Below are 15,027 nucleotides of genomic sequence, written 5' to 3'. Positions count from 1 at the left end.
ATGCAAGCTGCTACAAAAGGCATACAGTAAGATTATCAGTGCCTGCAGAAAAGTCTGCAATGCAGAAGACAAGTCACAAAAGTACACGTTAAATTCATGATTTTGGAAAGAAAAAGATCTCTTCAGGACCAAATCTTTCATTTTTTTCTACATCTATTTAGCAGTTAAGAATCAACAGAGCAGAATTCTGTCCCGGATCTCTTTTCTCCTCATTCAATGATACAATATAAATTTAAAATCATGTTTCATTAAATAATTGTTGAAGACTCTCTTAATAAAGTATATTTACAAGAATAGTCTTAAAAAGTCAAGATTATTTGATCAAATTGTTGCTAATATTTTCAAATTAACCTAAAAGTATTATTAGAAGTCATAATTACATTTAAAGAACACACTAGATTCTGAAAATTCTAATTTAATTTCAGAGCAATATTTTAGTCTTTCCAAATTTGATACAGCTGACAAATTCTACATATATGGAGTGTCAACTACAAAAAGTAGAGAATGAAAAGACTACTTAACGTCTAGCATTATAAAAATAAATAAATGACAATATTTTCATCTTTATTGTTAAGTCATGTTGGAAAAATTAATTTCACACCTCACCTCCCCTCTCCTGTCCTGCCACGGGTTTGGGCTGAGCCTCTCTTCTACATCAGCAGTAAGTATGCATTCATCTCCATTTGCAGGACTTCCTGTAGAACTAGCATCTGATGGGGGTGCTGGTGATGAGGAGGGACATTCTACTGGTGCAATCATACTTGCAGGCATCAATGCTCCAACAACTGCATCCCTGAAATCATTTAGATCAGATTAACATAAGCACAATTATTACCCCCTCATTAATTACAAAAAAAAAAAAAAAGATAGTATTAACCTAGATTAATAAATTAAGAAGTTTCCAAGTTCTGGAATTCACAATGCAGTTTATCTCCATTCTTCGAGCCAGACACTGTCTTTGAGTCACATACTGTGATTTTTAGACCACTATTTTACCTGAGTTCCTTTTCGTAAATTCTAGCACAAATTCTCTTCATTCTTTACCAAGAGAAAGTGCAGCACTGTAAAGCTTTTTTTGTTCTCTCCACCATGTCACCCACTGTGTCCTTCACATCATCTGTCATGATTTATGCTCCTTTCACCACATGATTTACTCGAACATTCCTACATAAGCAATTACCTCACCGCCCCCAAAACCAGCTACTTCTTATTCTCAAAAAAAAAAAAAAAAAAAAAAAAAGCTAACATCAACATTGAAAGTAAATTTATATGAAGCAAGGGCCCACCTAGGGCCTGAGGAGCTGAAACTTGTAAAAATCACTGTTATCTGACACAAGAGGTACTAAAGGATGGTAATCCATATCATCTTTTGCTCTGTAAAAAAAGAACGTGTGCATGCCTACCTGGCATACATGATCTGCAATGCCGTCAGTATATGAGATAATGCCTGCTGTTTGGCAACATTCCCATCAAGTGACAACAGAATCTTAGCAAGTGAAGGGCGATTTGGCTTGGAACTGTTTGTGCCACTAATTTTGTTACTGGCAGCAGAAGAATCTGCATCTGAAGGAACACCTGGAGTGAGAAAGAAAAGAGAAGGCAAGCTTTTTTCTTTTTCTTTTTCTTTTTTTTAAGGCATAATGAATAATTGGAATTGATTTAATTTAATGTAAAGCTAGCTATAGAGGAGACTCCTAAACTGCAATTCGCACAATTATAATATTAAAGCCAATACTGATGCTTTTCAAGAAGGAGTTTCATAACAGAAGTGTCCTAACTTCTTGCTCATAAAAATCAGGGTAATTCATAAATAAATATTTGTGTGATCTGCATCTACAACAAGTTTTACTTTAACAGAAATTTTCAGATAGCAAGAGTATTTACCCTTAAAAATACTAATCAAATGATCTTATTCTTTTAAAAATATTATATCTTTTTCACAAAAAGCTTTATTAGCAATATGCTTGGACATTTCATATCTAAAATAACACACTGTTTTCTGATTTGCTGTCCTCATTCCTTATCAGTTACCTTAGAAATAAGAGATAATACTAGCACCAAAAATTTTAGCAAGAGGTATAACATCTAAAAAAAATTAGTAGCCCATCTACCATCATCTCCATAAAGCCCTATCTCATACTAAAGAAAAAGACTTTGGGCCATTTGATAAAGCTTATTGCATTTTAATTGCCTGAAGAACAATGGAAGTTCAAACTAATGCTACTCCAGCTCTTTAGAGCTTCACTTTTCAGGAAGTTTTTATTTAGACAGCTTTTTTTTCTTTTTCTGTCATCAATCATGCAACACAGCTAGCTGTCCAGTGGCATTAAAAGGAAAAGACAAAAGAAGGAAAAAAAAAAAAAAAAAAAAAAAAGGTGTTGGGGTTGGGGGGAGGCAATAAATACCAACCAAGATAAGAAGCGCCTAAAGGGTCCCTTGCTGTCTGGAAAAGTACTGGTTCATGAACAGATGGTGTAGCTACATCCACTGTTGTCCACGCAATGCTGTGGGAAGATCCACAAGCAACTCGAGTGATTTTCTGGCCTTCCAAGCCCTGTACAAGAGTGGGCTTTCTGTTGACTGTAGTAGTTCCATTGCCTTGTTGCCCGTGGTCATTGTCACCCCAAGCATAAACCTGCCAATAAACATTTCTACATATTACTTTGCTTTACTGGTTGCATTATATAACTGTTACCTTAAAATTCCTATGGAGGAATCTAAGTGATTTGTATTATTCACTTAAGACACTTTAGAGAAACTATTTCCTTGATGTTTTTGTATGCTGCGGTAGCTCTGAATACTTTAAGAAATCAAATGAGCATTATTTCTACTAGGTGATTCATAAATCAGTGTGTAATCCATAATGTTCACAGTGAACACTTAGTTAAAAGGATTAGTTGCTCAGCAGTTACACTGGTGATCTGAACTGATACTACGATAATTCTAATCCCGGATCACAGCAGAAAAAACTGTCTGAATACTATGACTGCTTCTGCCTTTTAAGAGTGAAAAGCAGGAAACTGATTATTTGGCTAACCCATAAATTAGGAAAATATTACATAAGTTAGTAAAACAAGAACGTTTTAAGTTCAATAATTATACACTGGCTAAACTATTCTAAATTACACCTATATTTTTGCAAGGTTTTAAAAAGCAAATCAATATAGTTAGGAATTTTCATTCCATTTAATTAGTACTGATGCTATTATATTGCTCTTCCTCAACAATATAGTTTGTTTCTCTACAGATCAAGGAAAGAGGAAAAGGATGATGATACACAACATACCTGTCCAGTGTCCGTAACTGCAAGACAATGGAGAGCACCTACAGCCACATGCACGATCTTTTTACCCCTCAGTCCTTCCACAACTTGTGGCTTTCGCACGTGTACATCAGTGCCATGGCCTAGCCTGAAGTAATCTCCCTTTCCCCTACAACAGACACAAAAGTAAGTGTAAAATTCAAGACTATACTGTGCCACACATTCCTGTCAATACAGCTTTCCAAATCAAAATTTTCTATATATCAATATCTTAATTAGACAAAATCCCAGCACTCAAGATCCACATCAAAGTCTTCAATTCTGAATTATAAAGGCCCAAAAATGAGGATAACTCAGATTGTATGATCTCATAACTTTAGTATAACTCATAACCTATAGCACAGGTAACATTTATGTCTACATTTTCCATGCAGAGTACTTACAGTTCCACTGAAATTCCATTGTTACAGATACACTGCAGTTAGAAAAACTTAAAGTGATTTGTTTAGGCAGTCTTGGACAAGACTTACACTACTGAGGATAAACCTAGCAGTAACATTGCTAGGATACACCTAGCAATAACTTTGGCCCTTTACCAAGTCTACTGATGTGAAAAAGTTAGGAGTACTAAAATGTTTGCGGAATGGAGGTTTTTCACATTGCTGCAAGCCTCAAAACAGGCTGTCAAGCCTTCACCACCGAGGCTTCTAAAATCATTATACATAACTTAAACTGTGCACTAAAAATATATCACAGGCAAATCTAATGAAAACACCTTAAAATGTTTCTAAGAATGTCAATGAAGAAGAAAAATACAGAGACTTCTTCCACTGTGTTTTTCAGGAACCATTCTTCAGTTTTTCAGCTCCACAGCTCACCAGTAGCAATATGAGTTTCTCAAGAAAGGTTGTGTTATGCTGAAGATGAATGTAATCATATATGGTATTATATTTTTATGCAACTGATATTTATAACACTGAAATTCCAATTTTCGCCTCAATCACTACAAATTCAAGAAGATGAGAATAAAAGTTCAGAAACAACTCAGCCAACCTAAAGTACAGAAACGCTGAAAGAGACAAAAATCTTCTCCTTATAATCCTGTGATATAATGAAGTATCTATAGATTTTATGACTAAATTTAACAGCATTAAGAAACTGGAGGAAAGAGGGAAGGAACAGGAATTTTGCACTATGGTCTTAAAGAAAGCCACACTCGCCTACCTCTTACTTTTTGTCACTACAAACAGGAATTACAAAGTGGGGAGGAGAGGAGAGAGAAGTATGCTGAGAAATGACACCTCTGCTAAAAGCTTTTCACTGTTCAAGAACAGAAGTAACTTACAATGAGAAAAGTTTTATGGATTTCTCTAAATCCTATTCAATCAATTGAACAGACAAGACAGAAGAAAAATACACTGGATTTCTAAATATCTCTCCATGACTATTTCGTAAAGGTTCTTGCTTCTAGGCACCATTACTACAACTCAATGCCTTTCTGAGCAGCAGTGAATCATGTATGGTCTGCTATGTTTCTAAGGAAGTTCCCTCCACCACCTCTGAACACTAGCTGTCTGCACCCTGCTTTTACTTTTGTTTCTCTACTTTGGCTGTAGGCTACATGCTCCCTGCTATCATTCTCTCATTCTCTTTTTCCTATCCCACTCCAAAGTGGGATTGCTTTCCTATGCATGCTCCACTGCTCCTAAAAGAGGGAATGATCTTCCCTCTTCCTCTGCTAACTCTGTTCAACCCAGGCATCCTAACAGAACATAGCACAGAACAATTTTGTGCTCTAAGACACAGAGCATTACAGCAACTGAACACATCACAGCTCATCTCAAAGAGTTTCCAATCTAAAAGACAAAGTCAGCATGCAGATAAGGCACAGATGGAGTCAGACAATCAAATAGCAATAAATGCAACACACATACTTGGCAATTTCTTTGTTAATATTTTCTAGCAAATGTAACATACCATGTCCATACCACTCCTGACTTGGTCAGTGCCAACGAGAACTGTGCACCACACTCAATCTGACAAACGCCCTGGCCATTTAGCCTTTCAATGTTCTGAGGAATGTTGCATCCTTCGCTTCCTCCTCGGCCCAGTTTTCCAAAATCACCATCTCCCCAAGAAAACACCAAACCTAACAAAGACCAAACAGCAGATAAAGACAATGACTACAGTATTCCCATATATTAGAAAGCTCTCACACAAGATATTCCTACCTTCATCTGTCAAAGCAAGAGTCTGAGCATCTCTGCTTCCACAAGCAACCTGAATGACTCTATGGCCAAGGAGCACTTTAACCTACCTCGCCAAAAGAAAAGAAAAGAAAAGAAAAGTAAGGAAGACATTCTGAAGGAAGTTGATTGTATTTTAAAACTTTATAGTCATTTTCAAGCTTTTACAACTCATTTTGCTCTTTGTGTGCAGCCTGAGTATGCCATTTGATCAAGGGTTATCAAACCTTGTTAACTCAACTTCCAACAAGTAGAAACTTCAAGCTTTGTGCCATAGAAGACATAAATAGCTTGCATGTTATTAGAAGTATGGGTAGCAAAGCCTCATTTAGATTGTTACAAAACAATGTCTTCATACTGCTTTCACATTTTGGGCTTTGCTTTAGCTTTATCTTATCATTTATTAAAAATAAAAAAAAAACACATTTCATTGAAGACGAGAAACATTTACTTTACCATCTTAGGCTTCAACTGCGTAGTATTATCTCCATGCCCTAGCCTTCCATATTCTCCAAGACCCCATGTGTACAGTTCACCACTAGAGGTAATGGCAGCACTGTGGGAACTACCACAAGCAATATCACGGATACGTTTGGTTTTCAACGCTTCTATCAGTCTGGGTTTATCACAGTTCCTAAAGAAAGGAAATAAAGAATGCACTACCTTCATTATGAAAGTTACACAACATTCTTCAAGCTCATAACCCAAAATATTGTGTAAAATTAGTAATAGACTGAAGATAAAATATGATGCAACATTTACATAAATTCCAAGATATTCTCTGTAGCAACAGTAAATCGAAGTTTACATTATTTTTAATGTACTTCAAAGTGTATGTTTAAATAGGTATTTTCTACTGTACACAATTAGGATACCACAAATCCAAAATACCAAGATGATGACTGAATTAAAAAGTGTGTAATACAAGGTGAAAATTAATACCCTGTCATAGGTCAAAACTGAGTGATTTGTTAAAAGTATCTGTTTCTCCACCCTACAAAGACAGACAGTGAAAAATTAAGAGATGTCATCCTCAACTCTCTTCTTCATGATAGAGAGAAATTAAAACAAGAATTTATTCTTAGGTTTCTACAAGAGTACTGGAAACATTTTCTACTCATATCATTAGAGGATTCTCTAAATTTAGGGAAGACTTTCAAATAAAGGTTTTCCAATACTGATTGTATATCAGAGCCACTATTAATGTTTTTATAAAATTAGGCACAAACTTTGGAAAAATTGCTCTCATGAAATGCTCAAAGAAAGAGCTCCAAGTTTTCCCCTTTAATAAGTTACAGAAAATATGTGAGACAGATGAACAATTAAATAACAACATTGATCTAATTTTGGGGGACAGGTTTAGCTCAGCTGGTCAGAGTGTGGTGCTGCTAATGCCAAGGTCGTGGATTCAATCCCCGTATGGGCTATGCTAAGGGTTGGGCTAGATGATCTCCAGAGGTCCCTTCCAACCTTATCATCCTATGATCTCCCATTATTTACCTACGATGTGTAATTTGGACCTCCCTTTTCAGAGATTTGACACACACTCCTATGACTTTTATCTGTTGTTAAAAGTATAAACTGTCTGAGTTGGGTACTCTTCTATGTATTCTGAGAAACTCTTAAGAACATATCAGAATGACAAACAAAGATGGGCTATGTTCAGCATTTTTCTTTCTTTTGTTTAGATTTATTCTACATCATACAAAGAAAAATCCTTAGGCAATTTAAATTTTCCTCAGTATTGCCTTATGAGGGTAAATTGTGCTTTACTTAAGAAAGATTTAAGAAATCTGCTTCTAGCTGACAGGTTTGTGAACAGAAGCCTGAAGTAGTGAGCTATAAAATACTCCGACAGACTTGCATCAGGAACTGGTAGCACTCAGGAAGGTAAAAAATGTAAAATTAATAAAGGTTTTTTAAAAGCACCTTAATAAGCTTTAGTTCATAATAGTACTCAAAAACTCAATGTCCAAAAGGCAGCCTGTGTCATTTCATCAGTGACACAGAAAAATACTCTATTAAAGACTTTATCCACTAAAAATGTGCTTCCAAATATTATGTTAAAATTACATTGAATGCCTCCTCTTTGAAGTGCCTGAAACAGCTATAACTGCTGTAATATAAACTGACATACACTGGAATAATCAAGACCTAACTTTTTTATTCCTATTGTATTTAAAATCCTGTCATTGCTAACAGCAGTGGCTTGCTGTGCTCTGACATTTTTTTTTCTCCACTCTTTACTGAAATACAAATAAAATCCATATCCTTACATTCTACTGAAGTGTCCAAGTTTTCCATCATCTCCTTCACCCCAGGAAAATATCTTTCCATCTACAGTTAATGCCATAGCATGCCGGCCACCTGAAAGCATAAACATATATTTAAATTTTCAAATAGTTGAAGTTTTCAAACAGGCAGCAAAGGTCCAGCAAAATACCCGAAATCTAACACTGCTGAACTTCTTTAATTAAACTGTACAAGTCTTTCATCCCAAACATACTTTACTTATGCTCTTAAGAGGTTTCTGTTTCTCTCTGATTTAATTAAAAACACACACAGTATTCATGGGAGTAGGCTTCCTAGCACAACCAAAAAACAATAATCACTTAATTTTCAATTTTCAATGCTGCAAAGAAATTAAACCCAGAAAAGTCCCACTATTTACTAATACTTTAAAATGAGAATACTTCTTTGAATCAGGCTGAAAAGTTTTTCAGGAGTATACCAAATTTAGTTTCCAGAAGTAAGAGGCTGAGCATGGTCTAGATTCATATATATTGTAATGACTCCATTGTCATTACATCTAGTTTGACATCTAATATAACAGACAGAAATTAACTCCTGCACTTACTTAAAGGAATATATATATTCTATATTCTATATCCCCTACACTGGGGCATCACAGCATCCAAGAAATTGCAGAACAGCTTACATTTTTAGGTTTAATATGTTATGCTTATATATGGAAGAATGGCAAGAGTCAATACCTGAGTGAACAGCCACCTTCTTTACAACATAATTACTGAGAGCAGTAATCTGGCGAGGAATAGGCACAGTTCCACTAGATATTCCTAAACCCAGCCTTCCATTTGTGGCTTCTCCACAGGCATAAACTTTACCCTCTACAGTCACTAAGATGAGGAAAAAAAAAAAAAAAAAGAGAGAGAGAGAGTTCGAAATACCATTAGTGTTTCACAGCTGAAAATCTGTTTCTGCCTCTCTAAACGATCATATGCATTTTAACCTTGAACCTGGCAAGTTATCTTACCTGCAAAAAGGCTTTTGGATCCCCCAGCTACTTGTACAACATTCAAGGCAGAAAGGGTTTCGGAAAAGGAAGGAACTTTTATCTAGCGGAGACAGGAAACAGAAATTATTACATCACATTTTAAAGTTTAATACCTCAAAAGAGAAGAACAATCCTTAAGTGATAAACTAGTTCATCTGACAGCTAAAGTTTTTAATGAAACTGCCCAATTATTCAGAATTATTCTTTACATACATCAGTTAAAATACATCAAGCAAAAGAGAGAAACCAAGAACGAGTATTTAATAGTGAAACCATGATAATTATAAAATCAGAGAAAAAGTTGAAAGGGGATATAAACAAGGATTTTTCATCTTTGTATAATTTTCTTGAGGAAACCAAAGTAAGTGGCAAAAGAAAGCCGTAACAGGAAAACAAAAGTGTTACCCAACATGCTTAAATTCAGCATACAGGAATACAGGAGCACAGCTCAGTTTTTCTATAGCAAAATGCTTTAACAATCTGGCTTAGAGATCAACTCAAGGGAAAAAGAAAACAAGCAACCTAGTTTCTCCATTATTACAAAGTAGTCTTTGATCAAGCTGCATGCATATATAAATAGAAGCCAGTATTCCCTTAAGTGTTTTAAAATCTACACGTAACCAAATCTGGCATACCTCTTTATGTAGAAAAGGTGAATATTTAATTATTTTTATGCATCTAAAGATACACTGTTTCTAGATGTCGTCACTGCAGTCCATGAGGGAAAAAGTTTGAAGGACATTTCAAAAGCCTGAAGTTGTTATTAAAATTACTTCCCAATTAATAAATCTATGCATTTAATAATAATAGCACTTGTTAGACACTAAAGACAAAAGTGTGCAGGTTTGCAGTATCATGATTTTTTCCCCAGAGGTTTAATTTATTTTACAGAATTAGTTCATAGAGGTATTTGAATTTGAAATTTGTTTCTCATCCCTTCTCCCATTTAATTGTCTGGGAGAAGGGATGAAATGCATAGATTTATAGTTAGCTCAGACACACTGAAAGCAAAATTATGGCTCTATTTCACTGAAGTCCTTTTTTCCACCTAGAAAAGGTGTCTGGAAGCAGGAACCAACTAAAACCTGCCCTTTGGCACTTAAGTCTTCCTGATTTTACACAGAGATACAATACAGGATGGAGAATATAACAACTCTTTCTTCTTGTTTCTTGAGACATTCTACAGACTAATTTTATACATTTTATTTGCAATATAATACAGAAATTCTCTCTTAACATACTTTTCAGGTTAATGATATCTTAAATTGATTAAACATTTGACATGTTGCATCATGGCAATATGCAGAAATATGCATAAACAGTAGCACTGAAACTCTCCTCAAATTAAACTGTAATCAAGTTACACTAATTATAAGATGAGAATTCAATTTCTTTTTTTTCTGATTACTGAGCCAGCTTCAATTACAGAGAATATATGGTAACTTTTTTTCTATTAGATACATTCCATGCATCCAACAAACACATGAGATTAAAAAGTGAAGAAGTGCTACAGATTTTTTGAATAATTAGTTTGCCATCATCTGAAACAAATAACTAAGTCACTTGCTGCTAAAAATCAAACCAGAGCAATCAAAATGCAGAACTGCTCTAATTTTCCACTTAACAGCAGATATCTACAACATCATAACACCAAAAAAGCCATCAAAATGTACCAGGAGTAGATTTGATAATACTTTTAAATTCTAATTACATTTGAATTAATATTGAGTAGTGAGAGACTTAATAATTATCTTTAGCTACTTCTATTGTAACAACAAACATACCTTGGAACCTTTCAGTCCTCCTAATTGATCTTTGTCATTTAGTCCCCAAACAAAAACTTTGGTTCTTATTGTAGCTGCTGATTCCAGCCCAGATGCCTTCTTTCTAACAAGACTGAGTTCATTGAGAAAAAACAAAGTCAGTTTAGCAACCTACATGCTACACCACTTTATCTACTGATTGCACATTTTAGAACACTGCTTCAGTACCCAAATCACATCACCACAATTATGTAGTAGCAATGGCAAATTAAAAAAACAAAGTATGCCACATATCAAATATGACTAGATCAAGTTTTCAGATAGTTTCACAAGTCCAAATATGATGGAGAAGTGTTGTACAAAATGTACACCTTATCTGTGCAATAATCATAAAGTTAAACAGCAACAAATGACCTAACTAAATTTCTGACAAACTAAGATACTGATTACCCTCTTTCCTACCACTTAGTTAAGTTGCACTGCTTGTAAGTAATCTCCTGATCGGAATATAAAGACACTAAGGCTCTTTACACTCTTTTCCTCATCTCTGTAATTACCTACCTCCCAGTGTTAGCTTTATCATCATCCTCTTCCTCATTATCAGAAGCAAGGAAAGGGACTGCAGCCAAATCTTCATCCTCTGCACGTATACGTCCCAGTATGCTGAGGCCGTGTATTTTGCAATCAATTCCAGAGCTCCTGCATTGTTTGATTGCAATCTCAATATACCTGTGGTACTAAGAAGAAAAAATTACATTGCCATCTTCTGCGTCCTACATAAGTTTACGAAACATAGGAAAGACTTACAATTTCTGCTTGGCTTTGTCATCTTAAAAAAAAAATTAATCTGTATCTTATAATACTTGACTTTTCAGCTCTGTATAGTCTGTACTGTGGTCTCATAAATCTGAGAATGATCTAACTTCTAAAACTGATTATGTGTTCCTCCTTGATGTTAATGGAGGAGGTTAGATCTACTGTCCAAAATAAGCTTTATCATCCATCAAATCTATTCCCAGATTTAAGTTTATACAGAAATCCTCTTGCTTCATAGGTATATTAATTCATATTAAAAAACCATAATGTGTTTACTACTAAGGCTATTATACTGCATTAGAGTTGCACTGTAATTATGGTAAAATTTACTGGGACAGTTAACTTTAGCAGACCACCAGAAATATTCTCATGAAGGGAAAACTAAATTACAATAATGTAATAACCGTAAGGGTGTTTTTTGTCCACTTCTTGCAGAAAGATATTTTTCTGCTGCATATAAGATTAATTCTCTCCACATAAACTTTGCTTACCTCTGTACAATCGCTGAGAAGAGGCACTGTGGTGTCTGTAGGATTTATATTGATTGTCTTTAGCTCTATAAGGTTATTTAAGGAGTTTCCCCCTGGAAAGCAAAATATGAAAACATTTTAAAATATAGAGTTTGTGTCAAAAATAGACACTGTGCATTTTAAATAGATGACTATGTTAACTGAAGTCAGATGAATGCCTACTTTTTGATGTACAAAAAGATTTTTAGACTTCAAGAGTACATTCACATACCTGAAACCACAACTAAAGAGGGCATGTAACTGCTGTCTGCAGGATCCACTATCATCTTTAGTCTGTGAACAAGAACATCTGGAAAAATCTCCAAGCGAATCCAATGCTGTGGCAAAGATACAGAATATCACTTTCAGATAGTATTGTGAGGACCACTGTATTGTTAACAGGAATAAATATCTGCCATTGTGAATGTCATAGAACATCTGCAATCCACGGGATCTAGCTAAAGAACAACGATCTTGTCAAGTTCTGGCCCATCTGAGCCACGGTACAAGAGGACCAGCTACAGTAAATAACTGACTTCACTCAAGGCCATATCACTGACAAGACTGAAAAGCCTTATGCCACGGGAGGTCAAGAGATGGAACATAATGTAAATCTTCAAAGTGCTGCAGATTGTAGACAACCCAAAAGGAGGGTACTGGTGGATATTCTCTGCAGAGCAATGCTCTGCCAAGCACTGACATGCACCAGAGAAAAGCCCAGCTACAGACCCCAGGCTGGTCACAGAGCAGCGCTGTGGGCCAATAAAATGGGTATGCCACAGCAATCAGTGCTCAGAACAGTTTTAGCTAATAACAACACATGTGCTTTTCCTCTAGCAACCACCTTAAGATATAATCAATGTGAATCTTCACAACAATTGTCATCAGTCGTAATTCAAAGATAATTATGTAATCATAGGGCCAAACACAGAATAATTACTCTATTTCAGAAACCATGTAAGTTCCTTATATTTCACTAGTAACTTAAAGATGAACACAACCTTTTTTAAAAAAATCAGCACATTCACTATGAAAAAACATAGTTTTGTACTTCAGGTGAGTGAATACGTAAGTAAGGTAAGCACTTGCCCTCTTAAGAAAAAAGACATGCCAGAGTAAACCAAAGGTATGGCTTAAAGTTACCTTTCCTTGCGAGCCAGAAGACTGCCAGCACTGTTCACTACCATCAATAAGACGTGAAGCCTGATTCACAGAAGATGAGACATTCAAATTTTTAACAATTCGTGACCAATCATCCAGTAACATTCCTCGCTGGCTGCTATGCCGTCTCTTCAGCTGTTTTCCAGAACGTCCACAAAACACTGGAGACTGACCTGTTTAAATGAAATTTTACCTCTTAAAAGAAGAATTGCTTTCATTAACCTCATAATCCAGTGTGAAAGGAAATACAGTAAGTCCTAAAGATTTTTCTTACGTAGTCTCAAAGTAGAATGCAGTTGGAAGCATGTCACAGATTTCGCAATATTACTTCTGTTTAAATGGCATAACTTGAAATTTATTTATTTTCAAAGGAGTTTCAGGTACTTTACTTGACCTTATCAACTCTCATGCCTGTTGTTTGGGGTAGTTACGTTTCTCTTCTTAAGACTGATTTGTACTAAGGAAAGCTATCATAAGTTAGTAAAAAAAAAAATAAACATTAAAAAATAAAGGAAAACTTCACTCATATCACTGGGGCTGTAAGACATTAAGAGTAATTCCTGATCTGGAATGATAAAACATTACAGGGCCATGCACTCTTTAAAATGAAAACATCCTTTAAAGACTAAGACTCTTGACTAAACATCCACTTGAAAAGGTCCTTCCCTTTGAAATATAAATCAAAATTTATGATGATATACACTTCGAAATACAGGCCCACAGTATGTCAATGTCATACAATACCACAGTATATGCAAAGCATGCAACCCTCAACAGAAATCCCTTGCAGGAGAATGGAAATAGCTACGTTTCATCACTTAACAAATTCTGAATCTCAGAAGTTAAAAATGTGGTGGCTTAGTGATTTTTTTTTCTTCCTCCCTTCAAAAATCCACTTCAAATTCCCTTTATTGAACTTTGTATCTTCTAGTAAGCCTGATAATACTGCAATTCCCCTACTCTACCCAATGAAATGGACAGGATTAGAGATACACACTATACTAGCCATATAACCATATTAACCAATTTCTTAATCAGAAATCTTTCTTACCCTTTAAATAAACCATTGTATACATCAAACACATGTTCATAATTTCTAGTAGGGGAACAGTTTTATTTAACTCTCAAACCAATCAGACTGTCAATACATAGTTAAGAGTTTTAGTCCAAAAGCCACCATCAGCTCACAAACATTATTGATCAGACTGATTTTTAGACGAGTGCGGGAAAAATGAGACAGAGACAAGGGAGGAATCCTTGGAAAGGCTTCCCTTCCTTATTACACTTCTCCTGAGTCTCCCCAGATCATGAAGGCAATGAGGTAGTAACCCTTACACATTGCTGGGTAAACCTGGGTAAACCTGCTCAAGAGCAATTAAGGACTACACTGGCACTTGGGCATTTCAAGCTGTACCTGACGTCATGAAGGATCGATACACCTCCATTTAGACCAACACCAGGAAGCAGGAAGACCAAAGAATTATAGCATTTTATTCTTAGTGTAGGTGAAAACTCAGGTCTTACACAGGAGTTATTGTCATGTAACCCATTTTTTCAAACTTATTTAATACTGATAAGCAGCCTACAAAGAAACCTAAAGAGTTTTGGTGTAGTTCACCACAGGCAATTGCAACAACTGTTGTGTTCTGCCAAAAATATTTAGTTGCTTAAAGGGTCGATCTGAACATGAATTTTGTTATGTTAAGAAGCTGAAATATAAAATTACGTTAAAAATGAATTCAACACATGTTAAATTCATGTAAGAAAGTCTAAATTATGAAATTTACCTGGTTCATTTATTCTGCCAAAAGTATGTCGAGTGTTATGTTTCCTGGTTTTAAAACAGGTTTCACAGAAGTCAAAATCATCGCAGTTTCTGCATTTGAATCTAGGCCCATTGATAGGAAACATCTGACAGCCATCACACCTGATTTCATAAAAGAACGAAACATACTTCTAGCAGTTTACATGGTAC

The 15,027-nt window shown here is 35.4% G+C and overlaps 1 protein-coding gene across 3 annotated transcripts in view; it reads right to left on the bottom strand.

Moving 5' to 3' along the window:
- Positions 1 to 15,027, bottom strand: part of HERC2 (HECT and RLD domain containing E3 ubiquitin protein ligase 2) — a 116,519-nt gene that overhangs the window by 29,837 nt on the left and 71,655 nt on the right. For all 3 annotated transcript variants that reach the window (XM_062601561.1, XM_062601564.1, XM_062601562.1), the window contains exons 52-67: positions 14,840 to 14,979; positions 13,035 to 13,225; positions 12,124 to 12,229; positions 11,874 to 11,965; positions 11,128 to 11,303; positions 10,588 to 10,699; positions 8,783 to 8,864; positions 8,502 to 8,645; positions 7,785 to 7,875; positions 5,965 to 6,142; positions 5,494 to 5,575; positions 5,240 to 5,411; positions 3,287 to 3,431; positions 2,410 to 2,635; positions 1,404 to 1,575; positions 607 to 793 (exon numbers count right to left, since the gene is read on the bottom strand). In XM_062601561.1, the coding sequence (XP_062457545.1) occupies positions 607 to 793; positions 1,404 to 1,575; positions 2,410 to 2,635; positions 3,287 to 3,431; positions 5,240 to 5,411; positions 5,494 to 5,575; positions 5,965 to 6,142; positions 7,785 to 7,875; positions 8,502 to 8,645; positions 8,783 to 8,864; positions 10,588 to 10,699; positions 11,128 to 11,303; positions 11,874 to 11,965; positions 12,124 to 12,229; positions 13,035 to 13,225; positions 14,840 to 14,979 (2,296 nt within the window). The remainder of the gene's footprint in view (positions 1 to 606; positions 794 to 1,403; positions 1,576 to 2,409; positions 2,636 to 3,286; positions 3,432 to 5,239; positions 5,412 to 5,493; positions 5,576 to 5,964; positions 6,143 to 7,784; positions 7,876 to 8,501; positions 8,646 to 8,782; positions 8,865 to 10,587; positions 10,700 to 11,127; positions 11,304 to 11,873; positions 11,966 to 12,123; positions 12,230 to 13,034; positions 13,226 to 14,839; positions 14,980 to 15,027) is intronic.

Source organism: Rhea pennata, chromosome 1, assembly GCF_028389875.1.
Source record: "Rhea pennata isolate bPtePen1 chromosome 1, bPtePen1.pri, whole genome shotgun sequence".
NCBI lineage: Eukaryota > Metazoa > Chordata > Aves > Rheiformes > Rheidae > Rhea > Rhea pennata.
The sequence above is the reverse complement of the archived record's forward strand: the minus strand, read 5'-3'. Positions and strand labels throughout refer to the sequence as shown.